The sequence below is a fragment of the Lycorma delicatula genome, chromosome 6, assembly GCF_047948215.1.
Source record: "Lycorma delicatula isolate Av1 chromosome 6, ASM4794821v1, whole genome shotgun sequence".
In the NCBI taxonomy this organism is placed as follows: Eukaryota; Metazoa; Arthropoda; class Insecta; order Hemiptera; family Fulgoridae; genus Lycorma; species Lycorma delicatula.
Window position 1 is genome coordinate 18,627,133 of NC_134460.1, and position 27,864 is coordinate 18,654,996.

Genomic DNA, 27,864 nt, shown 5'->3' on the forward strand with positions numbered 1-27,864 from the left:
ATAACGTGATCAGAAGCTATATAATGTTTTTGTTCTTTGGGAAAAAGTCAGGTGCGTTATTATACTGTTGACATGATTATGTCTTAAATATATTATACGCGTTATAAGAATATATTTTGTGTATCATATAATTATAATGTTCATTATGTAATGAGTTTATAGAGTCAAAATATGAACATTGTTATCAGGAATCATTTAATGAAAGAGTGTAATAAAATAAAAAATAAATATTTTCCCTAATATATCTCTAAAAAGCAGTTCCTCCTAGAAGGAAAAAGGACTTAAAAAAAAAAATCCTACTTTTTTTTAACCTATGTGATATTAATTGTAATATCACTGGGTTTATAGACTAAAACCCAGAATCAGTGTCTGGGTTTTAGTCCACTAATAAGTACAATGAATCGGTAGTAATTTGTCTCTTTCACTACATAAAGTGACAAAATGGGTAAAACAACAAATTATGAATGTAAGATAACTCACAGTTATAGTACAACTAGAGAAAAATGAAAAAAAAATATAAACAGTAGTTACGTAACCAAATTATAAACTTGCAGAAAATATAAAATTACTATATTATTACTTTCATGTGAGCATAGAGGGATATATTAGATAATCTTTTAAACTGAAGGATACAAAACTTGAAAGATTACCGTGAAAAGTTTTAAAATGTGGGCAACTGGGCATGTTACAGAAGCATCGTAGGTAACATGTAACTGTGAATATAAAAACACTAAAACAGCAATAAAAAAAAAAATCTTACTCATAAATTTAATAATAATGTTTGTTTCTTGTTATTATTATTATTTTTTAAGCTCCGTTTTTTATTTATATTTTTTAAGAAGCCCATTAGCATAAAGAATTCTTTTTAATCAGTATTTTTTCTGTTGTACTATTTGATCCCTGGGTGATAATTTCATCTATCTTCTTATATATTACATGTTCACCCAAGCACTTTATTATATCTTTAATTTTCTTCTTCTCTAGTTTCTACAATAATTTTTCTATTCTGAAAATAAGTGATAATTTATTTTTCAATGAAGATTTTATATCTAGTGACAGTGTAGTTTCTCTTTTCATCTACTCTATTATGTACTAACTACAGTACACCTACTCTGTTAGGTATATTCTGATGTATTTATTTTAATTCAGATGTGAAAAAATTGTTTTATGATGACAAATCTGTCTTGCAATACAAATCACATTTTGTTCCATTTATTATCATTGGGAATGTCCTACAATTTTAATTTTTTTTATTAGACCCTCCTTTTAACTGCAGAAGTGAAACTATAGCAATAATCATGACAACATGGAAGGAAATAAATTTTATTTGTTCATACTCATAAGATTAATTGGGCTTTTTTGTAAGAACGTAACTAATTCTGGTCTGCCAAACGTAAGGTGTAAACAGCTATATGTACATTGTCATAAAAAAGAGATTATACTATGGTGCTCGGGTAAGATAAACTTCACTAGATATCTTGGAGACTTGTAAACCATCATACAATTTACCTACTGAATAAGTCTTATTTTTCGAAAGTTAAAAAAGATACATTGCAGCCTCATCAATTTATGTTGGTAATTTAAGTGTTCTCATACTTCAAATAAAACGTTTTATTTGTCAGCCGTATATTTAAAATTCTCATTTACTTCTAATTTTTAACAAATTTTATTTATTTAACCTTTTATAGGTGGCATTCAACAACGTTATGTGATAACAATATTTGGGTCAACAGTAACTGCTTTAGGATGTATACTTCGATATTGCATTGGTATTGTAATCACTGAAATGGTAAAATATCATAAGAATGTGAATGAATCATCAGTTGGATTGTCTGATTCATGTCCAATTCCTATTGATGAAGATTTCAATATCACTTTCATTAAATCAGAGGTATGATTTCTAATGAGCTTTTTTCTTCTTTACATTTAAAATATAAAATTTTGATTTTTTTTATGTCTAAGCAATTTGATTTTAAATATATTCATAATTGTCTTTTTTATAGTTCATTAAGTGGTATTTTTGAAACCATCAAGTATTATGTTTACTCTGTTGAGTAGAAGTGTTATTATTTACAATTTCATGATGCATAATAATGGTAGGGAATATTAATAACATTTTTTTTTTTATACAATCTATCCAGTCTTGTGTTGTGTTGTACATGTGAAGGATACAACAGGGAATTCCAAGTAGCCTTCTTATAGAATAACGATGTTCATGAGATAGCCAGTATTTATAATGAACAGAATGAAGGTATCTTTAAAGAACTGAATATAAGCTCAATTTCAGTGGTCTTGGCATACTGATAAGCAACAGTATTTTAGTTCAATAAGTTAAAGGTTGACCACTTTGTGCCCAGAGATCAATGTCTATACCATTTTTGGGAATAGCTTTTTGAAAAAGAATAAACTGCATTATTATGAAATTTATGTTTTTAAAGGGTTCTTATTTTTAATGCTCTACCAGACTAATTTTAACAAAAAATGTGTAGTAACAGGAACCTTTTTTGTAACTAAAATTGTATGAAAAAAATTTAAATACTCTTTTTCTTTTCAGTTTTACTTATTTTTGTTAAAAAAAAATTGACTACTAAACAGTATCTACACACACATCATATGTTTATCCCAGGAGTACAGAAGATATGTTATTATATTTTGACAGTTCTCAACTATAATAGAGTTCATTTATTATGTTCCTTAATGCACTGATGTGCTGCTGAGTAAAACTTTTTTGTGCATTCAAATAGTCTGAATGTTTTACGTAGTTATTTTTACACTATATGTTTAAATAAGGAAATGCATTTAAAAAAAAAAGAATGAAAATTAGAATGACTTTTATAATCCTTTTAACTTTTAATTGATGTGAGAGTATTAAAACTATTGAATACTTCATAAATTTAAGTTTATTTTTAAATGAATCTAGTTTACTATGTATAAGTGTAAAATTGAAACTTTTTCAGCATAACGGTGAATTTAATTGGAGTGAAGAAACACAAGGTGTTATTATAAGTTCTCTTTTTTGGACATACTCTACACTTCAAGTTCCAATGGGTCTAGTTGCTTCAAAATTTCAACCAAAATTTGTAATTGGATTTGGTATTCTACTGTCCGGTTTATGTACCATATTATTACCATTTGCTGCTAGAATTTGGGGTGCTGCAGGAGTTGTTATGATGCGGGTATTTTGTGGTATTGGACAGGTAATATGATTTGCCTATTTATATATTTTTTTCCTTTATTTAGGATAGTGTATTGTTGATTTTACCTTGACTGACATCTGTGCTGTTAGAAATAAATATAAGAACTGTTTAATAAATTCTGTTTATGCCAATTCTCTACAAATTTTACTGTACTTGTGCAGAATTCTAAATTGTTTTGGTTGGCTCACCGATAATTAAAAACTTTGAAGAAAGCAAATAATAAACTAATATTATTTTTATCTTAAAAATTGGTTTAATTGCATTAATGTATTCTTACCAATAATGCTTTTGCACAGGTTTAACTAATTGTTTTGTTAAATATCTCTTGGTTAAAACAAATTTATTAATTTGTGACTTACAGTTAATATTTACTTCATCAGTGAATATTGGTTTCATCATATCAAGAATAAAAGTATTTGAAGCAATAAAGTGCTAAGTGATGTTAACTGCATCATGCATCATTACACTTTTTTTAGTAATTAGTTTTTTATAGCGTGGTCTTTTTATCATTTAATTTTTTTTTCATTCAAGGAGTAGCATACTAACTCATTCCATACAAAGTACTATTACAGTCTGACCAAAATAAAATATTTATTTATTTATACACCAACAATACAGGGTTATCTAGTGAAAATAGAAGTCAGTATTATTAAACTTCAGTGATCAACAAGTAATATTATTTTAAACAATTATGTACATGCAGATATTTTGACTTTGATAGATAATTTGTAAAATTGTTTTATGCTGAGTTTTTATGCAGGGAGATATTTAATATCCCTAAAATGGCTGCATATCATGAATTCATGTAAACGCATTCATTTCTGTTTTTTTTTTGCAGTTGTTCTTTCAATTGATTACATTTCTTTAAATTACTATCTTTTCATTTCTGTTCAGTCGTTAATTAAATATTTTTTTCCTGGCAGTATTTTGTTTCAAACTTGAATTTTTCAGCGGGTTATAATAGTGATAAGCGTGTAGTAACATAATGAAGATCAATTGTTTATGGTACACAGCCTGTTAGGCATATTAAATTTTGCCACAAAGATTTCCTATGTAATTTTTGAAGAGAATATGATCAACAAAGTAAAACTCGACTTACTATAAGGAAAAAATTGTTTTTATAACATCTTTTAATAAAAACTAGAATTAAAATAACATTATAATCAGTACCATGTAGTATTCACCCTTTGACAATGGTAAATTAAATCATACAAAATGTTTTAGTAGAAAAAGTTATTTTTTTAAATATCAGAAGTGTGTTATAATGTATTCTTGATTTACGGTGTGTGTCTCAATGCCACCACTATCCTTCGGGGTTTGGTAGGAATGTTATCACCCTATCCAACCTGATTAACTTACTTAGCTAATCATCAATATAATTTTTTTTATTTAATAAACTGGATAAAAATGGACCTTGTTTTGGAGATTTGAAAAAAAGTCAACATTTTCATATTAGGACTTTAATTAGGATGATATTTAAATGTCGGGAGAAAAAAAGGAAAAACAGGTAAATATAAGTTGATTGACTCTGGATGATAGAATGGAGAAACGTTTTTTAAGATAGGATGGGTAAAACTAAATGAATCTTGTGACTGACTGAATGAGAATTCAGTTAATACTGAATTGCTAATCTAAGCGATTTGTATGGTCAGTATTGATCTCTTTATTTACTTTTGTATTTAGTTTTTTTATTAAAATATTTTATGAAGATTATCTCCTTATATTTACTATTAACTGAGCTTCTGAATTACTATTATTATTATTTTAATGTAAATTAATGAAATAGGTTTTATCTTGTTTAACTTTTACTTACTATTAGTTAATAGTGTATTATAATATCAGTTATTGTGGATTTTAAAGCACTATGTCATCTAATTCATTATTTTTTTAGTACGCATGTTTTATCTTTTAAAAATGTACACAATATTTGTTGTAATTAAAGTGGATTACAGAAAATGATTATAAACTAATCTTATTTTGATTTAATTTATTTATTGGTGAAACATTTATTAATTAATGATATTTACATCTTTCAGTTGATTGTAGGGTAAAATTAATTATTTAAATTAGCTTATGTGATTTAAATCAGTTGTTAGATATTTACTTCTCACTTTATACATTTTTTGATTCTGTAGAGCTTTCAAAGCCAAGGTTAAAACCATGCACGTACACCAGTATTTACATTAGCACTAACAGAACCTGGGAATAAATTTGAAATGCTTTTGCTAACAAATTTTGTTACATCCATTATCATAGATAAAATCACAATGAACTGTGATGATTGAGTAACTATTGCTTAAGTAAATTCTAAAACAATATTGAAATTTAAAATTTTGCATTTATTTTCATGTGAAGGTGCAGGTATGGGACTAGTTGATCTATTGCAAGATAAATAAATATCTATTCATTTTAATATCAGTCATATAATTGTTTTTTGTTGCATTCTTCTGGAATTTGTCGTAGAATAATTTTAATATACATATATTTATAATATAACTTAGACTATAATAATAAAAAATTTACCAGTAATCTAAAAAAATACCTTATTTTAATTTTAATAACTTAAAAATACAGTTCAAAATAAGATCTTAATGTTATATAAATTCTTACACAACTTAAATTATATCATAAATTAACATATGATAATAAACAATAAATATGAAGAAACATTAATTTAGTACAACTATAGACTATAAAATAATATAACTTTATATATGTGTATATAATTTTATAGTAACACACAACTCAATACGTATACTGTACCTCAGTTTTTCTAACCTAGTACTATAATATAAACATAAAACAATAAACACAAAACATATTATATTTTTGATATTTATTGTAATCAGTTTAAATTACTTTGTTCGGACAAGTACCTTAAAAAATTTACAAAGAATTTACTTTTGCGGTTTTATTTAATTTCTCAAACAATAAGATGAGTTTCTATTTTCATTTAGTTGTGTCAATGAAAGAAATTAGAAGCTCTCAATGCTAAAAATCTTTAACAATGCTAAAAACGAGAACTTTATGACCCATTTCATCAGAAATTGTTTGAGATAGAAACATTTAATTTTGGGACATTATTCCGTATTATTTAACAAAGCATACTAACTTTTTAAAAGATTTTTTTCAAAAGGGATGATATTTTGAATGATTTTGCCCAAATTATATTTTTAAATGAGCAACTACTGCACTACCATGTTGCAAGAGAGTATCTACATCTACAGTAAAACAGGAGAGCTTTAAAATTTTCATTCTTCTATCCAAAAAAGTTTCTGAGAAAATTATCAATAGAAAAAAAGTGATTTCTCAAGACTGTAATCAGAACAAAAATTCAGAAATATATTTTTTCAGTTTTTGATAAAATTCTAGAACCAACTTTTTTATATATATTTTCTATTTTATCTAGTTCCAGTCATTTCTCCATTTTGCCTTTTACTAGACTTTTAACTTCTTGTTAATTATTTCATCTCCTAATGTTCCAGAACTTTTAGTCTTAACTACATCGCATTAAATTTTTTAACTCATCAAAGATACTAAGTGCACTGTTCACATTGATAACCTCCTCTTCAATAAGAGGAATATTTGGCAAAAGTATCTTTCCTTAAAAACTTTACTATTCAAATTATTTAAATTAAAATATTTAAATAATATTTTTAATTTTTCTGATATTTTATTTATATTAGGATATTCATTTTCAAAACAAGTTTTTTTCCATGATTTGTAGGAGTTTATTGCTTTTGCGTTCTCATGAAATTTTTAATTTCAAACAATAAACTGTTTTCTAGTGCTGATTCCCTTTAATTTTGTTTGTTTAAAATGGTATTTAGTTTTTTAAGATTCAAAAGTAATACTTATAAAAAATCAAAGCTACAAACAAAACGAAGCTTTTTACTTGGAAAAAAACACAAATTTATCACTTTTTTTTATAATTCCCAGAACAAAGCACATACAGTTCACATGATGTTTTAGTTGATATAATCTAGCAAGCAAAACAGTATTTGCAAAATGAAATTAGTTACAGCCTTCTAGATGTAGTAGAACCACAGAAATTCAAATTTTAATAAAAAAGAAACTTCAGTAAGTATTACAAAGTCTTGAGACTTATAAAAATATTTAAAAAATTCATTTTTAAATGTTGGTAATAATAGTATAAATTTTACATCAAATTAAACAAATAAAAGTAAAAGTATTCTAAAGCATTAAACATGCTTACATTAGTATTATATGGATTAAATCCAAAATTGTATGATGAGTGTATCTACTAACAATTTCATCTTAAATTTTTATGTGTTCATAGGTGATTTTTTGTTAAAAATTATTAATTGCAGCACACAAGACAGCATGTTTAATAAAACTGTATTTATTTATACATTTTTAAAGTGCTACAATTAGTAATTTATTGCCAAAAATTACTATGAGTACACACAAAATATGAAAATGGATTTAAGGGCACATCATTAGTATATATGTAAACATTAGTTGGTTAGATTATTGGTTAGCATCATTATAAAGCTTCAGTGTCCAGGTTGAAATTAAAAATATAGAGGTGTGGCAGAATTGGATTGAAAGTGGTATGAAAATTTTTTGCCAATTAATAAATACTGTTGTTTTGGTTGATTTACTCACCAATTTTGGCTTGTGATTGCCATGAAGTATTGGTCATAAGCGTGTCATGCTGTTAAGTACTTTTTTAAAAATGATTCTGCTGCTAAGATGCAATGAGAGTTGCAGTCTCCTACTCAAACACTAGAATAAATGTTGAAATTTCAATATGTCAAACCATTCATAACAGAGTCTAAAGATTTACAACCACTGTTTTTGCTTTAAATGAGAAATATGGTGGACACCAAAGTACTGCATGGACCCCAGATAATGTGAAAGAGTTGGAATGGTCATTCAGCAGAATTCAAGTTATTTTATTTGATCATATTCTGTAATGCTAGGCATGTCATGTTTCAATTCCATCCATTTAAAATTCAAATAGGTGTGGAGTTTCTGCCATTTCTGTTTAAATAGATTTATAAATGATTAAATTCAAATGCTTGAAACAACTAACTTAAAACTAAGATACACATTACTTAAGTTATTACTATCAGAGATCCTTACTTAATGTATCAGTTGCCTGATATAGTAGAATGTCCAAGTGTGGTGTTATGTCAGTTTATTTTAGGTACTGAGGTGCTGCTTTCCTAAAGATGTTATAAAATTAAAATTATAGTAATACCTGAATAATATGTGGCCATATGAGTTTGTTCTTTTAGATCTGCATTATGACCACATTGATGGTCATCTACCATCTTGGTTCGAGTAATGCGGTGCCATATCTCTCTCACAAGGTGTGTGTCTCAATATTTGGGCAGTTTTTCTAGGAAAATCATCTCTCATAATTGTGATGCTTATCCTATTTATCTGTGCTACTATTTTGTGTAGGCTTTTTGATACACACTTTGAATGAGAACTCTCACTACTGAGGAATTGAACAAATCAATTAAATGGAATTTAGTGAATCGTATTAAACACTTTCACATAGTTTCTAGAAGACTAGTTGAAGAACAATGAAACCAAATTTTTAAAAATAGTTATGAAACAAGGTTGATATGACAAGATTGTAAAGTAGATTGTTTCAGACTTTAAATTAATTAAAATAATGAATCTGTAAACTTAAAACTCTGATTTCACAATTTAAAGTTGTCTATCACTTCTGCCACACTCTTCATAATTAAAGGTATTGTTACTTATAATTCAATTTGAGTGTTACTTTATTTTGTTATTGGAGTTTGATTATATTTGATAAAAAACTGGTAGCCTGAGAATGAACTAAATCACCATGAACTTTACGCTTATGGAAAATTGTGAGGCAGGAAATCCATTATTTAAGTAAGATGAATATTTGGTGATTTGTTTCATACTTTGGAGTCATTCTCAATTTCAGTTTTTATTTTTTTTTATTGCTGCCAATATAAATACCAGTAACTGAATTCTAGGTGACGCTGGCAGAGGTGTATTTAAGGTATAATTAGGTGTAAATAGGTAGGACTGATATAACTAGGTGAGAATTTCATTGAGTGTTTTTGTTAATACTAATTTGCATGAAATACAAGATCGTTCATGTTCTTTTTACGAATAAGACAATAATTAAGAAAATTTTTTTTACAGTCAACACTATACCCTAGTTTAAGTGTTCTTCTTTCATCATGGATACCACCACAGGAAAGGGCACGTCTTGGATCAATAATTATGGTTGGTAAGTGCCAGTTTGATATAAAAGATTTTTAAATAGGCATCATAGGACTTGTTTCATCAGAAATTTCATCTGAAATCCATTGCTAATATCCAATGAAGTAGCCATTTTCTAATTGGAGCTGAGTAGTGCAACAACTCTACCTGTAGAATTGTCGAGAAAAACAGTATTTATAAATACTTTTACAGATATGTCAATCTGTTTTTTCTTAGAAGTAAACAAATACTTTAATTCTCAGATTGCAACTTCCTGAATGAAAAGGCTATTCTTTCTCATTCATATATCTTTGTTCTTTTCATTTAACCATTATCATCTCAACCTGACTATTTATTGTTTCTTTATATATGAACAATTTTTTTTTTTTTTTTGTCTTCAGTCATTTGACTGGTTTGATGCAGCTCTCCAAGATTCCCTATCTAGTGCTAGTCGTTTCATTTCAGTATACCCTCTACTTCCTACATCCCTAACAATTTGTTTTACATATTCCAAACGTGGCCTGCCTACACAATTTTTTCCTTCTACCTGTCCTTCCAATATTAAAGCGACTATTCCAGGATGCCTTAGTATGTGCCCTATAAGTCTGTATCTTCTTTTAACTATATTTTTCCAAATGCTTCTTTCATCTATTTGTCGCAATACCTCTTCATTTGTCACTTTATCCACCAATCTGATTTTTAACATTCTCCTATAGCACCACATTTCAAAAGCTTCTAATCTTTTCTTCTCAGATACTCCGATTGTCCAAGTTTCACTTCCATATAAAGCGACACTCCAAACATATACTTTCAAAAATCTTTTCTTGACATTTAAATTAATTTTTGATGTAAACAAATTATATTTCTTACTGAAGGCTCGTTTCGCTTGTGCTATTCAGCATTTTATATCGCTCCTGCTTCGTTCATGTTTAGTAATTCTACTTCCCAAATAACAAAATTCTTCTACCTCCATAATCTTTTCTCCTCCTATTTTCACATTCAGTGGTCCCTCTTTGTTATTTCTACTACATTTCATTACTTTTGTTTTCTTCTTGTTTATTTTCATGTGATAGTTCTTGCGTAGGACTTCATCTATGCCGTTCATTGTTTCTTCTAAATCCTTTTTATTCTCGGCTAGAATTACTATATCATCAGCAAATCGTAGCATCTTTATATTTTCACCTTGTACTGTTACTCCGAATCTAAATTGTTCTTTAACATCATTAACTGCTAGATCCATGTAAAGATTAAAAAGTAACGGAGATAGGGAACATCCTTGTCGGACTCCCTTTCTTATTACGGCTTCTTTCTTATGTTCTTCAATTATTACTGTTGCTGTTTGGTTCCTGTACATGTTAGCAATTGTTCTTCTATCTCTGTATTTGAACCCTAACTTTTTTAAAATGCTGAACATTTTATTCCAGTCTACGTTATCGAATGCCTTTTCTAGGTCTATAAACGCCAAGTATGTTGGTTTGTTTTTCTTTAATCTTTCTTCTACTATTAATCTGAGGCCTAAATTTGCTTCCCTTGTTCGTATACTTTTCCTGAAACCAAATTGGTCTTCTTCTAACACTTCTTCCACTCTCCTCTCAATTCTTCTGTACAGAATTCTAGTTAAGATTTTTGATGCATGACTAGTTAAACTAATTGTTCTGTATTCTTCACATTTATCTGCCCCTGCTTTCTTGGTATCATGACTATAACACTTTTTTTGAAGTCTGACGGAATTTCCCCTTTTTCATAAATATTACACACCAGCTTGTATAATCTATCAATCGCTTCCTCACCTGCACTGCACAGTAATTCTACATGTATTCTGTCTATTCCAGGAGCCTTTCTGCCATTTAAATCTTTTAATCCTCTCTTAAATTCAGATCTCAGTATTGTTTCTCCCATTTCATCCTCCTCAACTTCCTCTTCTTCCTCTATAACACCATTTTCTAATTCATTTCCTCCGTATAACTCTTCAATATATTCCACCCATCTATCGACTTTACCTTTCGTATTATATATTGGTGTACCATCTTTGTTTAACACATTATTAGATTTTAATTTATGTACCCCAAACTTTCCTTAACTTTCCTGTATGCTCCGTCTATTTTACCAATGTTCATTTCTCTTTTCACTTCTGAACACTTTTCTTTAATCCACTCTTCTTTCACCAGTTTGCACTTCCTGTTTATAGCATTTCTTAATTGCCGATATTTCCTTTTACTTTCTTCATCACTAGCATTCTTATATTTTCTACGTTCATCCATCAGCTGCAATATATCGTCTGAAACCCAAGGTTTTCTACCAGTTCTCTTTATTCCACCTAAGTTCGCTTCTGCTGATTTAAGAATTTCCTTTTTAACATTCTCCCATTCTTCTTCTACATTTTCTACCTTATCTTTTTTACTCAGACCTCTTGCGATGTCCTCCTCAAAAATCTTCTTTACCTCGTCTTCCTCAAGCTTCTCTAAATTCCACCGATTCATCTGACACCTTTTCTTCAGGTTTTTAAACCCCAATCTACATTTCATTATCACCCAATTATGGTCGCTATCAATGTCTGCTCCAGGGTAAGTTTTGCAGTCAACGAGTTGATTTCTAAATCTTTGCTTAACCATGATATAATCTATCTGATACCTTGCAGTATCGCCTGGCTTTTTCCAAGTGTATATTCTTCTATTATGATTTTTAAATTGGGTGTTGGCAATTACTAAATTATACTTCGTGCAAAACTCTATAAGTCTGTCCCCTCTTTCATTCCTTTTGCCCAGCCCGTATTCACCCACTATATTTCCTTCCTTGCCTTTTCCAATGCTTGCATTCCAATCTCCAACTATTATTAAATTTTCATCTCCTTTTATGTGTTTAATTGCTTCATCAATCTCTTCGTATACACACTCTACCTCATCATCATCATGGGCGCTTGTAGGCATATAGACGTTAACAATCGTTGTCGGTTTAGGTTTTGATTTTATCCTTATTACAATGATTCTATCGCTATGCGTTTTGAAATACTCTACTCTCTTCCCTATCTTCTTGTGAACAATATGAACAATAATTATCTATATGCTCTTCATGTTGAAATTTATTATTATTATTTTTTACATGTATTTTTATTAATCTTTCAGTCACTGTGAATCATATATAAAATTTATTTACAAAATTAAGACATCTAAGTGAAATTTACCTCTATTCCAACTAACAAAAAGTAGTAATAGGTTACTTTCACAATGAAACTTATTTAAAATCAATTATGTCAATCATCAACTTCTTAAACAAAAAATTGAATTAAATTAATTACTTTTGCAGTACATCACTGATATACCTTTTTGATGTTAGTAAAAAAAATATAAAAAAAATGTTGATTATGTTTAACTACGATTGGTCATGGAAATTTTTGATCATCCACCATACTACCCAGATCTGGCACCAAGCAATTGCTGTTTATTACCTCACATGAAAAACTGGTTGGCAACTAATTGCTTTGATGGTGATGATGAGGGACTCCAGGAAGGTTGTCACTAACCCACCAGGTTGGTCTAGTGGTAAACGCGTCTTCTCAAATCAGCTGATTTGGAAGTCGAGAGTTCCAGCGTTCAAGTCCTAGTAAAGCCAGTTATTTTTACATGGATTTGAATACTAGATCGTGGATACCGGTGTTTTGTTGGTGGTTGGGTTTCAATTAACCACACATCTCAGAATTGGTTGACCTGAGACTGTACAAGACTACACTTCACTTACACTCATACATATCATCCTCATTCATCCTCTGAAGTATTATCTACAGTAGTTACCGGAGGCTAAACAGGAAAAAGAAAGAAAGGAAGGTTGTCACTGAATGACTGAAAAACCAGGCGACAGAATTATTTGGTGAAGGGATAAAAAAAGTCATCCACAAATATAAGTGTCTCAGTTTATTTGGCAACTATGTTGAAAAGCAGTTTGAGAATGTATTTTCAAATTGTATTTAATAAATCTTATAGCTTTTTTTTTAAATACCAAATCATAAGTTACTTTCAGGTCAGTCCTTTTATTTGGTTCAAAAACGGAAAAACATTTCATTCCTTTTTCAATACTGAGCATGAATGCAATGCTTTTAATAATGAGAAGAATTGCACAACTATCAAGAATGTTTTTTCTCATAGGTATCCTATAACTGTTCTGTTATGCATCTAACAATCAGTATTATGAGATAATTCTGGCTACTAACATATTTTTAAATGTTATAAACTTTAGTAATCTATAACAATGTTTTAATAATTTTTATGTTACAGGTGAAAATGTCGGCACAGTAATATCAATGGCTCTAAGTGGTGTAGTACTTAGTTCTGGAAATAATAGTTGGCCTTATGTGTTTTATTTGTATGGCAGTTTAACAATAATATGGTTTATTATTTGGTTAATATTTGGATACAACAGCCCTGATACAAATCCATTTACATCAGATGCAGAAAAGAAATATTTGAAAGAAAGCATAACTGCACTTTCAGAAAATAAGGTAATTTGAAAGCTTTTAAATAAAACTGTATTTTAATTAAACTTCAGTCTCTCATGGTTTTATCGTTAATAAAAGTATGTAAAGAGGTTTGTTAAGATCAATAATTTTGGATAAATGTTTAATATTGATATAAGTGTGGTAATTTGTATTTTTTCTGCAGGAAACAGCATGTAATATTTGATTTGTTCTATTTGTGTATTGAATAAGATCTAATTGTATTGATATCATTGTAGGATAAATATAAATTATTAAGAAAAGGTAAAAAGTGGCAGTAGAGATTATGGTATGTACACATATAAAAAACATTACTGTAAATGATAAAAATGCTGTTTATTAGTCCGACCAAATTACACTTAGAGAAAAAAAAATTGTTATCTGGACTTTTGTAAGTGGCAATGGTAAAGGGGATTAAAATAAATGTAAAAAAAATAAATTCATGAGTGGGGATGGTGGAGGGGTGAAAAATAATATTATTGCGATTTCCAGTGAAAGTTGATATAAAAAAAAAGTATCCAACACAAAAGTTTAGATAAAAAAGATAAAAATTTTTTCCAGTCCAAAACACTTTTTTTTTAAAAAGATTCTTCTTAGAAAAGTCACTGTACAGAGTTCTGCCGGTGCTCATTTTTTTTGTTTTGACATATATTTTTTGGTAAAATAAAAAAAAACTATAATCACAATTCAAAAACATGGTTAAAAATGCAAAAAAAAAACTCTTGCAACAATGAATTTTTCAGTAATTGTTGATAATTTGTTTAAATTTAAAAAAAATTCAAAAACTGATTTCACCATTCAATTGTACGTAAAAAAAATACGAGAGAAACTGTGTTTCATTGTTTGACCTGTAACCTTACTTTTGTGCAGTATTGCTATATTGCTATAAACATTCAGTTTGAATAATGAAGTTTCAGATAAATAAAAATAATAATATTTGTTTAATTTGTTTGTTGTAGAATTGATTAGCGTAGTAATTTTTTTCAATTTTGAAAAGCGATTTTATAATTAAATTATTTAAAATTCCAATTTTTGCTTACAAAATTATTATATTCAAAATTTTTACGATGGATATTTACAATTAAATAATACTAGGCCAATCTTGGTCTTTTTGGCAACTTGATTAGCTTGATCTTCATCATCTGATCCTTCATTAGACTGGGTTTCTTTCTGATCTTCAAACGTTTCTTCGATATCTCTAAATTCCTCAGGTTATTGATTTTCTGGATTTAAGCAAAAATTTGGCTGCTCGATTTCATATGAAATATCTTCAGAATCACTGAAATTTTCCAAAATTTTGTCAACATTCGAACAATTGTCTAAACAATGACATTTTGTACATAAATCTGTACATTGCAGTCCATGTTTTTGGCACCTGCATCTGTTACCTTCACAACTGCAAGTTTCACAGCTGCAAGAGATTTTTTTAATAACTCTTTAGGCATGACTGAGACTGTAAAGCGAGGCATGAATATTTTGGAATTTTTCGCAATTATTTCTTTCCAGCCCCACTTAGTTACAGTTATTTTATTTCAAGCCACGTTTGAAGCTGAGAATATGCTCTATAGAAGTTTTATGTAGTTGCTCCAACAGTTGGTGGTAATTTTTCTAATTTAAAAGTAGATTTTGCAGTTAATACTTTATATTGCTGAAATTTCAAATCATCCAGAAATAATTTATCATTTGTGCATTTGTAAATAGATGAAATTAATTTACAACCATTTCGAGCAATGACTTTTGGCTCTGCATTAGTCTGATAAAAAGGCTTTGCCAACTCTGTCGACTCAGAATTAGTGAATTAAATGTTGTTTTTTTCCTTTGCCTGCAAAAGCAGATGTTGTGTCACAGCCAGTAAAACAATGTAAGAAACTAACAATAGAACGATAATCTTCACACTTAAAACTATTTGACGAATACATTAAGTCGCTTACATTACCTGCGCCTGTCTTGAGAAAGTAAATTATTGCATTAGTAGAATTTAATTGATTTAATAGAACCAAAAGATCAATATCTTGGCCAGCAACAACAACAACAGTTTTTTTATATTTGGTGACTCCTGTTGCTGCATTTATAATCTTATTTTTTCGGCGATTTCTATTGCTGTATTAATAATTAATGAATCTGCATCTTCTTCTGGTTGTTTAATTGTGTATATCCTTCAAATCTAAATGCTTTAGACAACTTTTATTAATTCATTATTTTTATAATTTGAGAAACATTTCTCTCGTAAAAATGTTATTTTGTGTGCGGTTCAATATTAAAAAAGGGAACACACAAAGAATTTTTCTGCCTTAAGCATTCAGCTGTTTTTGTTGAAGATGCAGTTGAGTTTTCATTATCAGCCTCATTGTCTGGATAACTACCAAATACTATGCAGCTATTGACTGCATAATGTTTGTGTACAAAAGACAAATATTTTCTGGTGGTCACTTCTACAGTATCAATTTTTTTGCCAAACAACTTTGTGTAACAGAAATCCACCATCGTTTCACATGTACTACATTTTCTGTAGCTGGTAAAGCTTCAGTGCTAGTGAACTGCTGAAACAGTTGCGATATAATGTTTCTTCTGAAGCCATTTTCTGTAAAATGTGATAGCGGAAAGGGAGCTGCACGGCCATTCACTTCTCTTGTTTAGATCCTTCGGCATACAAAATTATTTGACTTAGAAGTTTATAGCAATACTGTACAAAAATAAAGTTTCAGGTCAAACAATGAAAACTCATACGCACACACACATACATACATATATGAATGTATATATATATATATATATATATATATATTTTGTTTTTTCTTTTGTAACTTATAGCAAACGTGTATGTTTTTTTGGGTTCAATATTCATTCATTCATAGTGTTCTGGCATTAGGGTGGATCCAGTTACGGCTGCTGCTCTCCGTAAATAAATAAATATTGAGTTCAATAAATAAATAAATATATTTATACAGGCATGATAAATTGTGTTTCTCTTTTCCTTACCTATTTACAAGATCAATTGAGCATCATGAAGTGACACATGTTGTGAGACTAGAAACATTGTCAGGATAACTGTATCGTCAATTTTTCTTGTGAGGCTATCAGTTCCTCTTCTTTGGATAACCGATGTATCCCTTGTTGTACTAATATTGAATATATTGTTCCATGGTATTAAAATGCTTAGTAAATTTGTTTAATACATTTTAATAATATTGCATTACTAAATTCTTAAGATTATAACCCAAATGTTTTACAACACTGTCTAAGTATAACTGATATTTGTTATATCTAGCAATGAAATCTACTCTCCTCAACTTGGCATTCACTGCTTTCATCCCAATTCCTATTATTATTTTTTAATTGAAAACTATTTCAAAATTTAATGAAAATTAAAAAAAAGTTCATCCTTTTATTTATAACTTTTTTTTTTACTTGACTTTACACTAATGTAAAATTCCAAAAGAATTTTGTAGAAATATTTCTCCACTGATTAGTATTATTTGTTTATTTACATACACTGCATTTTAACAATGAAATGAAATTTGACATTTACCAGGAAATTAATTAAAAATATGATACTTCCCTTGATTTTTTAATGGTTTTAGTGAAGCAAGCTATTCAGTTATAACTTACTGAACATAGAAAAAGGGGATGTTGAATCATACCAGACCTGTTATATTTAAACCAAACCTTTATCTCAAAATTTATGATTCATAATAAGATGGATTAAAGTTATTAATTTCATAATTTTGAGTATTTTGAATTAATTTTGGTATTGAATTAAGGATATGAAATATAATGAAAATTATTAATAATTATTTAATTGTTATAATTATAATTGTTTATACACTATGCAACTACAGTTATAATTAATTATAAAATAAAGGTAAAAAAGTAATCATATAATGTACAAATTGTTCTGTACAAAGAGCTCTGCTTGATAAGATGATACGTTTTGCGTGGCAATTACATTACCGTTGTTGTAAATGAGTTGTCTTACCAACAAAATATGTCTGTTGCTTGGGCATTTTATTATTGTAAATAGGATTAAGTTAAAACTATGAGTAATAAGTGTATTTCATTAAAATAAAAGTATGTTTATAATGAATATATTGTTTAATTTTATTTTGTATTCACTATTTGCTGTTATAAAATATCATTTGCAGCCTTATTATTTCAGATTATGTTATTAATTGGATAAATTTATTTCAGAATAAGCCTAGTACACCTTGGAAAGAAATAGCCACATCTCTCCCAGTTTGGGCAAATTTGATAGCCCAGATCGGTCATGAATGGGGACTTATCACTATAATTAACTACCTTCCTAAATATATGAAATCTGTTTTATTTTATGATATTCAGAAGGTATTGTTTTTTTTTGTTTTTTTTAATAATAAAAATAGATATTTATTTTAATTTTTAATAAAAATTAAATTTTTTATTTGCTGCAACAGTCTTAAGGGAGATGTTTGCAAAACAACAGCTGTTTAAAATGATTGGGAATTGTGACTGAAATAGTAAGATGATGATGCCTTAATACTTAAATTACTACATTGCACTGTTTTAGTTAGATGATCACTTGCAGGAAAAATCTTGTTTTAAAACAGCTAATAAGGAAAAACTATTTTAGACCTCATCATTGTAGTTCTATGATCTTTCATCTCAAATTCAGGGTAGCATCTTACAAAGAGAATTTGTTTCCTTATAATTTTTGTCTGTAAGCCATTCTATGAAAGAAAAAAGTCTCTTAATTTCTCAATACTTTTTCTTTCAGTTAAAAAGCAAAGAAATAAAAAGAAAATATTAAAAAAAGAAACAGTAATTCTACATTTTACAATTTTCAAAGTGCCAATGTTTATGAGAAAACTATAGAAAGTTAATTATGCAACATTTCTAATCTTTTTCTATAAACTTTACCTTAAAAAAATACATTTATACTTTTAACTGGTTGTTTTATTGAGAATATACATATTATGTGATTTTATTAAAAAAATTATATAACTATAAAATTTTGTTTCACTTAGATTATTTAATTTCATAACTATATTAATATTATTTAATATAGTATTATTTAATATTTTGGTTTTAAAACCATTAAAATATGAACTTGAAATTTCTAGGTGTTGTTGCTATGGGAGAGATTTAATTAATATCTCAGGACAAAATACTGTAAATATTTATCAAGTAAACTATTATTATTATTAATGAACATCTAAGTAAAACAGGTATAAAATTTTAATTTCCTTATTTTATTTTACAGAATGGATTACTGTCTGCTATGCCATTTTTTATGATGACTGTAGTTGGCATTTCTGCTGGTAGATTAACTGATTATATGACAGATAATAACGTTTTACCAGTTACATCATTAAGAAAATTATTCACAGCAATTGGTAATTATATAAAATTTTATTATTAACTTATTTATTCAGTCACAAATAAACATTTTTGTGTTTAGGGAGGGGTAAAGCATTTTAATAATTTTTTCTCTCTCTCACTTCTGTAAGATTATTTATAAGTTAATTTATTTATCCTTGATATAAAAAACTGGTGAATTTTTTGTTAGACATTTCTTCCTGAGGATCATTCAGTTATTGCTTTCATAGTCTGATAAATAAAAAAATCAGCACTATGATTCAGAAATGTTGATTCAATTATATTTAGCTTCTATATGTGTTTCTTGTAACTGTGGGTGAATGTGCTTCCAGTTTTCCAGTCTAGTATTTCATAAATTCACATTACTTCCATGGCCTTATTATATTTAAGATGAATAACAAAGATAATTTTAATATATAAAAACCCTTTACAACTTACACACTTATCTACAACACATCGAACCACCGAATACAAATATGCAGATTCTTTCAAAGTGTAAGTTTACCCTGTTACATGCTAATGTCATTCACCCACACTTCTCTAAATGTTAATTTACACCATATAATAGAATGAATGGGAAGTATATTATTTCTATTAATGTACAAACTAATAAAAAAAAAAAAAAAATATATTTTTAGAACTCACTACTCTGCTTCCATTAAGTCAAACCAAGCTCAAAGACGTAAAAAATACTGATAATGTTAACGATTAGAGTAGAGTAAAATGCATCTTGTAAAACATCAGTTCATGAGTTCATCCTGTGAGAGAAAGTTTATGTTTATTTAATTAAAGTGATACATATGATGCTTGTTTTTTTCTTATGCATATGATTTTAGTTTGCTATTATTATGATTTATAACTTTGGTTAAAAATTGTTTTAACATTATTCATTACCATTTTCTAATTAAAAAAAAGTTATAAAATGTTAATGATCTGTTATATACTTTTAATGGTTACAGCAAATGTTGGACCAGCATTAGGAATCCTTGGTGCCTCGTATGGTGGATGTAATAGAATGTTTGTTGTTTCTATGTTCACAATTGGAATGGGCACAATGGGATTTTTCTATCCTAGTCTAGCAGTAAATCCGTTGGACTTAAGCCCTAATTATGCTGGTGAGTTGATGGGAATTATTGGTTACGGTACAGCTGTTGGTGTTATATCACCCTACCTTGTTGGAGTTTTAGCACCGGATCATACTCTTCAACAATGGAGAAATGTATTCAAAATAACAGTTACAGTTATGATTATTTCATCAATTTTCTATATTTTTGCTGGAAGTGGGAAAGTTCAATCTTGGAATAAACCAGTTGTGCATCAAAAGCAAGAGAAGAAGCCTATTGATGATCTGGAACAAGACATTAGGTTTGTATTGGTTTTTATTATGACTAAATATTCAATTTTATTAATGTTATTTTTAAGGAAAGGAAATGAATCTACACTTGTATATGTTATGGGTGCTTAAACAGAAACTGGTTTGATTTGATATAAAGTATTTGTTCGGATTATTTATATCTTGTTGGTATTGAAAAGTAACAGCTTATATTAAGACCCAATTATGTAATTTAATAATTTTTTTTTTCATAAACATTGCAACTCTACAAGTTTTAATGTGGGTTAGTCAAGTTCAATATATGCACCTTTTGTATCTCAGCAGACGTCTAGACGTTAAATTAACTCTTGCCAGGTGTTATTAGACCACCCACCAGGTTGGTCTAGTGGTTAACGCGTCTTCCCAAATCAGCTGATTTGGAAGTCAAGAGTTACAGCGTTCAAGTCCTAGTAAAGCCAGTTATTTTTACACGGATTTGAATACTAGATCGTGGATACCGGTGTTCTTTGGTGGTTGGGTTTCAATTAACCACACATCTCAGGAATGGTCGAACTGAGAATGTACAAGATTACACTTCATTTACACTCATACATATCATCCTCATTCATCCTCTGAAGAATTATCTAAACGGTAGTTACCGGAGGCTAAACAGGAAATACAAAGAAAAGGTGTTATAAGACCAACAGCTTCAACAATTCTCTGTTTTAAATTGTCCAAATCTCAAACTTTTCTTTGGACACGCAACTATTAATAAATCCCCAAGCATAAAAGTCCAAAGAAGTGATATCTGGAGATCTAGCTGGCTAGCAGTTGGATCTCCTCGTCCAATCTAACATCCAGGGAAAGTGTAGTTCAAGAATATAGTAACATCGATGAATGTCTGGTGAAGCACCATCTTGTTTGAAACTGAAGCCTTCAGGAATCTGAGGAACAGCAAAGTTCACGAGCACGTCAAGGTATGTGTTTATTGTCTTAATAGATTCCATGAAGAAAAAATTGACTGATGGTGCCATTCTTGTGTAGTACTAACCAGATATTTTGTCCCTTTCATTCTTCGATTACTGTATGGGGGGTTTCCAGTACCCCAAATTTGACAATTGTGTCCGTTAACTTTCCTGCATGTGTAAAAGTTTGTCTCATCACTAAATAACAATTTATCAAGATAATTAGGATTGTTTTTTTTGATGTAGACCTTTGATCTTTGACATTAACCTTTAGACATTGACCTTTGCATCAAACTGATATTGTATTTTGCAATCATTTGATTTAATGTGATGGAGTTTAACTTGTACGCTCACAATCAGAGCTGCTTATGAATAGTGTCGTGAACAGTGCATCAAGGAATTTGCAGTTTATAACTAGTCTGCCTAATTGAGTTTCCTGGACTACCAGTGAATGCATTGTGTACAAGATCCACAGTCTCGTCACTAACTGAAACTTTTGAATGATTTCCAGTTTGTGAAACCAAGCTTCTAGTCTCCCTTAAAGTCTATCTTACTGACAAATAGACTTGGATGTAGAAAGATCAATATTCCATTCAGTTCGTACACGCCATTGAACACACATAATTGATTGAAACAGCACTAACCAAAGCCCATATTGAACTTTCTGTGGTGGGGTCCACGTCTCAGCTGACACTACTGACCATATTTGCATTGTGAGTTGGCTTGCCTGAGCATGCATTGCTGTCCTTGAGAGTATACAGAACAAATCATGTAGATATTTCCTGTTGATTGCGCCTATGTTTAAGAGATTACAGTGACTGGTTTTCTAAATTTAAGCCATTACTTTTGAATACCTTTAGCCCAGACATCCTGTACATGTGGAAGGAAATAGATTTGATCCCATACAGATATGTTTAAAATGTAAATGAACATAAATTGTAATTAGTAATCACAATTAAATTAAGTCTTGGTTTATATATACGTACATATATAAAAGACAGATCAAACTAAGATTCAACCGAAAAGCGGCAGATCGATTCCCAAGTATTTAGTAATCAAGATAAAAGAAGGAGATTTTTAAAGATTAATCCCTTCATTATATTTTGAGGCGTCACGAAAGTTGCAGGAGGATCTGTAAAGGAGCAAGAAAAACTAGTGTTGAACTATTTTTAGAAACACTAAATGATTTATAATCGTTATGGTTACTGAAAGCAATGAAAATGTGAGTCATGAACGTTGAGATCTTTCTGCATGGAAAGTTAAACACCTCAAAAGAAGTGGTTGTGTGCAGGGACCTGCTAAACTGCATGAAAGAAGAAATCATTGGGAAACTACATAATCAAGGAGTTGTAGCGTGTCGGTGGCTGAACAAACACTCGATGCAATGGAGATGTTACACCCTCCACGTCGTATGTATTAATTTTCAACAAACTAAAGTTTCCAGATAAAATAAAGCCTGGTTCCATAGAATGTACGTATGTCAGTTTATCCGGACTCCATTGTGGTACTTTGGGTGTCAGAGATTCGAACACATTGCTGCCTGATATACAAAGAAACAGATCTGCATATGTGGAGAACAATTAACAATTACTTTCCGATGATCCATGCAAGGATCCACCTGTTTTTGTTAATTGCTATCAACATCATTCAGTAAGATCTTGCAATTGCCCCCTATCTACAAGCAAGAGGTAGGTGTTCATGAAGTTAAAACAATACAAAAATCAGCTACTACGAAGCAAGGAAAATTGTCATGACAGCACGTCAAGGATTGAGTCCTATACTCAGGTTGCTGCAGCTTCATTTAAACCAGACAACGTTGTCTCTCAACGGGTATCAGCTCTGGTTAATAAGGTTGAATGTTTAATCAACGAAAAATTGAAGAGTCGACCATCATGAGAAAGTAGTTGAAAAACAACTTAAAAGAAACCAGATCTCTAAATCAAAAATTGTTAAAGAACTTAGGAAAACATCTTCGGTCACTCAAAAGGTGAAATAAAGTGAAGCCAAACTGCCGAAGAAGTCTGAGCAGGATATACTGACAGTAAAAGTTGAAATACAGAAGATTTCCTCTCTGGGGACTATAAAGCCTGATGTAAAGATGCTAGATGAAAAGGATTTTGAAAGACCAAGAATAGAGCCTCCTAAAACGCAGAAGGCCATTAAATGAGAGGGTGAACACTTCAGCTGCCCCACAAGCATTAGCGGAGAGTGACATTTTCACCTGTAAAGCACCTCACACCCTTGTCATGTTGTGTTTTCTTTTTGGGATTTAATAACCTTTTGACAAGTCTATTATTAGATTATCTGTTTTAACAAAACTAGTCTGCTGACTATGTTGCTAGCGGTTTATTGGGAAAGGGAACAAAATATTTCCTTTTTTTCCCTTTTTGATGTGGAAAGGGGCTAATGACCACAGTAATCGATGCCCCTAAAACCTCAAAAAAGGTAATAATAATAATGATGATCTCCTGGACTGCAGAACCAGTATTCACTTCATCCATTTAATCATTGAAATGTAATTATTTTCAACATCCGCGCCCTTTTTCTATAAATTCGTATTCTGGTCTGGTAACCGTTCTGGTCGAACAATAGTTTTTGGAAGTGCCATGTCTGTATTACAAAAAAAAGTTGTTAAATGGACCTGTTAGTCTGAGAAAAGAATCTCTTTTGTTCCTTCTGGATTCTTCTTTTCATTATTATTTTTCTTTTTCTTTCTTCTTAATTGGAAGAAATCCGTTACCGTGGTCTGTTATACTGGTCCTATTACAATATATTTAATCTTTTTTCGTTGGAGTAGGGGAAAGTATCAGCTGTCACCTGCTCGCAAAGAATGGCAGTGTCAGGCTTTCACCATCTAAAACCCCCTCCCCTTCGGCAACATGCAAAGATTAGACCTGCTAAAAAGCATAACCCAATCTCTGGTGTGGATTGCAGGATCAGCAGTCAGAAGGAGATGGTGAAATAGCAGAGTCCCACAGGGATCAATAGAGCTACACCCATACACGATCAGTTGTGGACAAACTCAGCCTCCCCACCATAGGTTTGAACGAATGACTTAGTGGTATATGTTGTTTGAGTGTGAAGGGTATGAGAATGTGAGATTGTATATCATGGAGAGTGTGGTAGGTTGGGGAGTGAATGGTCATGTGTGGGTTTGATGTCTTCTGTGGTTGTGTGTAAGGTTTGCGAATGAGTTCGGAAGGATGGGTTTGTAAGGATGGGAAGGACTGAGGATTTTGTTGGTGTGTGAATGGAATTTCTGAGGCAGTGTTGTGTGTGAGTGTATGTATGTAAGAGTGTGTGAGAGTGTACTATGTATGGGTGTGTAGGTGATATTTCGTTCTTTGGGGTGTTTTGGAGATCCTTAGCAGGCAATCCACCTGGTCAGGGGTAGTGGTTGTTGGAGCTTTTTGGCTCCAGCTTAAATGGTGCTGGCCAGCTGCTGCTTTGATTCCTGGGGGGTTTTCCGCTGGGAAATTTTTACTTGCCTGCAGTAGTTTTGAGGGTGCCTCCTAGTGGTCCCCACTGGGCAATAGCTGCATTGTCTGGAATTGCATTGATGCCGCTATATCAGAGCATCACTGGACGCTCCAGGTGGCTGAAGTCCTTTGATGCATTGGTTGTGGTTTTGTACTTTTTTATATTTTGTTACATGTTATAGTTGTAGTGTTGAGTACCTGGAAAATGGTGTACATATGGACGTGGGATAGCCGATCACTTGTCCCTCCATTCCACTCTTGTTTCCTCCTCACGATAATACTAATCACCATGATGCAAGCAGCATGTTCATCGGACTGAAAGGGGTAGCAGGAACTCAATGGACAATATGTCGATATGTGGACAGGTGCCTATTACCCCTGCTGGGTGACTCCTTGACCCCTACCCTATCTTTCCTGTGATGTCAACCCTCACCCTTTTAAGACAGCATTCCACTTTTTGGTGGAATAGAGCATGGCACCAAGAATATTGTTGATGTCAAGAGGGGTAGTCAATGCCGTACACTGCATCCTTGAATCTGTTCACCTATTGCATACGAAGATAACGTGCTCAACATCATCAAGGGCACCTCAGTACAGGGACAAATTGTCTTTCTGCGCCCATGTTGAAGCAGGTATACCCTGAAATAGCCATTCCCTGAAAGGAACTGGGTTAAGAAATAATCAACTGCCCCACAACCCCACTGATCCATGAAGCGACACAATTAATTAATTTAAATGCCATCTACCCTTCGCCGTTGTCTCCCACCGATTCAGAAGAATATGACAAAGGTCTTATCCTTCACACGGTAGTAGTTCTCCCTGAATCTGGCCAACAGATCAATCAACGACGTACCGGCAATAACAAATGCCGCTTCTGAAGATACAGTTCTGTACCCAAACAGATTCAGAGATATCTTTCTCCAAACCTGCTCCAGGATCAGCCTAGCATGTTCATTGTTTAGGGCCCTTATCTAAGCAGGGGCCCTATAAATATTTTCTAGTTGATGACGCTGAAATAAGTATGCTGTTTAGATAACTTAGAACGGCAGACATTGCTGAGGAGCCTGCTCAGTGCGATCACAGTATTCTCTCTCCTCATTGCGGCTTCGGCAATATGTCTCTGAAAGGAATGCCTCCCGTCTAGCCAAACCCCAAGGTACTTCACCAAAGGAACGGGAGTACACACACTCTGTATCCAAAAGGTGATAGGCCCCAAACAGTTTCTGGTCATTACCAGCACCTTGGTCTCTGGATTCAGTTCCAGCCCTTTATCGAGTAGCCAGCCATTGACTAGCTCAATGGCTTTGTTATCCCTGTCCATCTCCAACTGCTTGGTCTGGCCACCACTACCAGGACCAAATCATTCTTAAAGGCAACAGGAACAATTCTTTCAGGAAACGCAAACTTGAAATAGAGCTTTAAATAAACATTAGAAATACATTAAACATACATATATATACTGATGTTTTTTGGTAATTGGGTTTCAATTAACCACACATCTCAGGAATAGTCAAACTGAGACTGTATAAGACTACACTTCATTTACACTTGTACATATCATTCTCATTCATCCTCTGAAGTATTATCTGAAAGGTATTTACCAGTGGCTAAACAGGAAAAAAGAAAGCAGTAAGAAATAAAGAATTTTCCTTTCATCAAACCAGTAGAATAAAAACAGATTATCGTAAAAGATTTGTTATTATTCATGTATTCTAATATAATTTTTTTTGTTTTCAGAAATATTGAAAACAAATTTGATATAATATCAGCTGTATGATATTGAAGATTATTGTGGTAATTCCTTTCAAGGAACTTTCCAGGACTGTAAATATTATTTTTTGGTTATGTATATAATTTCATTTTATTTTCATTCCATGACATTTTATATCTTTATAGAGGATGTCATACAATTGTAAGTATTTATTTATGTGACTGTTCTATATGAATTCTTTTACTTGTCTTATATATATTTATTTGGTTTTTAACTTTTGTTAAAATAGTATACACTAGAACATTACAGTTGTAATGTATAAGTAATGAGTTATTGAAAAGTCATATTTGTGTTGTTAAGTATGTGTCAAAAGAAACTGTGTGGACTTGAATAAAAGTATCCTGCAAACTACTAGAATTTTAATTTTATTATATATTAAATTTGTTATTTTTTACATTATTATTGTGTATTACAGTTTATTTGTAGAAATTATAAAAAGCTGAATAAAAATAAGTCTGTTTTCTCCTGTTTTTCCCCAGAATTGAAAAAAAAAAATGATGGCGATAAATGTTTTCTTAATTACAGCAAGCCCTGATTATCTGTGTACCAGAGCCAAGTGTAAAGCATACACAAAATATTGATGACGATCTGCCAATCTAACAACACGTAACCTTGAACCCGAGGTTACATAGTCACAAAAACCCTCAAGCTCACAATAACGCATATAAAATCTTGAGTAGTAGTCCAAAAATGAGTTACACTTTTAATTTTATGGTACTGATCAGGCAGTTAAGCATTAATTACTGCTGTATAGTCAGAGTAACTTACTAAATCTCTACTGCAGACTGTTTTTGCTGCTATTATTATCTTTTGCTACTTCAATTGTGTTTTTGGTTACAATTTCTCTGTTCTCTTATGAGTTTAATCTTTATACATTTTTGTCATAATGAGCAAAAAAAGAAATATGTTTTTTATATAAAGAAAAAAAACAAGAACAGTTGGATAAGAGTATCAATTAAAAGATTGGCTAGTGTTATGAGGTCAGCTAAGACTATGGGGAACTGATACTAGTTTTTGGGAGAAATAAGAAATTGTCCTTTTTTCATAAAATTTCTTTCAACTTAAAATCTGGCCTATTTTAAC

At 30.6% G+C, this 27,864-nt stretch overlaps 1 protein-coding gene across 1 annotated transcript; it reads left to right on the top strand.

Annotated features, from left to right (window-relative positions):
- Positions 1–27,190, top strand: LOC142326602 (putative inorganic phosphate cotransporter). The gene is made up of 9 exons (XM_075369189.1): positions 1–51; positions 1,689–1,891; positions 2,958–3,197; positions 9,357–9,444; positions 13,685–13,908; positions 18,091–18,243; positions 19,139–19,271; positions 20,214–20,619; positions 26,748–27,190. Exons 1-9 carry the CDS (start codon positions 24–26, stop codon positions 26,785–26,787), a joined length of 1,515 nt encoding a protein of 504 aa, XP_075225304.1. The 5' UTR covers positions 1–23; the 3' UTR covers positions 26,788–27,190.
- The last annotated feature ends 674 nt before the right edge of the window (positions 27,191–27,864 follow it).

Bases quoted from the DNA above. Each gene is read 5' to 3' on its own strand.
- LOC142326602 (XM_075369189.1), top strand. From the start codon at position 24: ATGTTTTTGTTCTTTGGGAAAAAGTCAG. The intron at 1,892-2,957 runs GTATGATTTCTA...AAACTTTTTCAG, and splicing joins TCACTTTCATTAAATCAGAG to CATAACGGTGAATTTAATTG. The intron at 20,620-26,747 runs GTTTGTATTGGT...TTTTGTTTTCAG, and splicing joins GATCTGGAACAAGACATTAG to AAATATTGAAAACAAATTTG.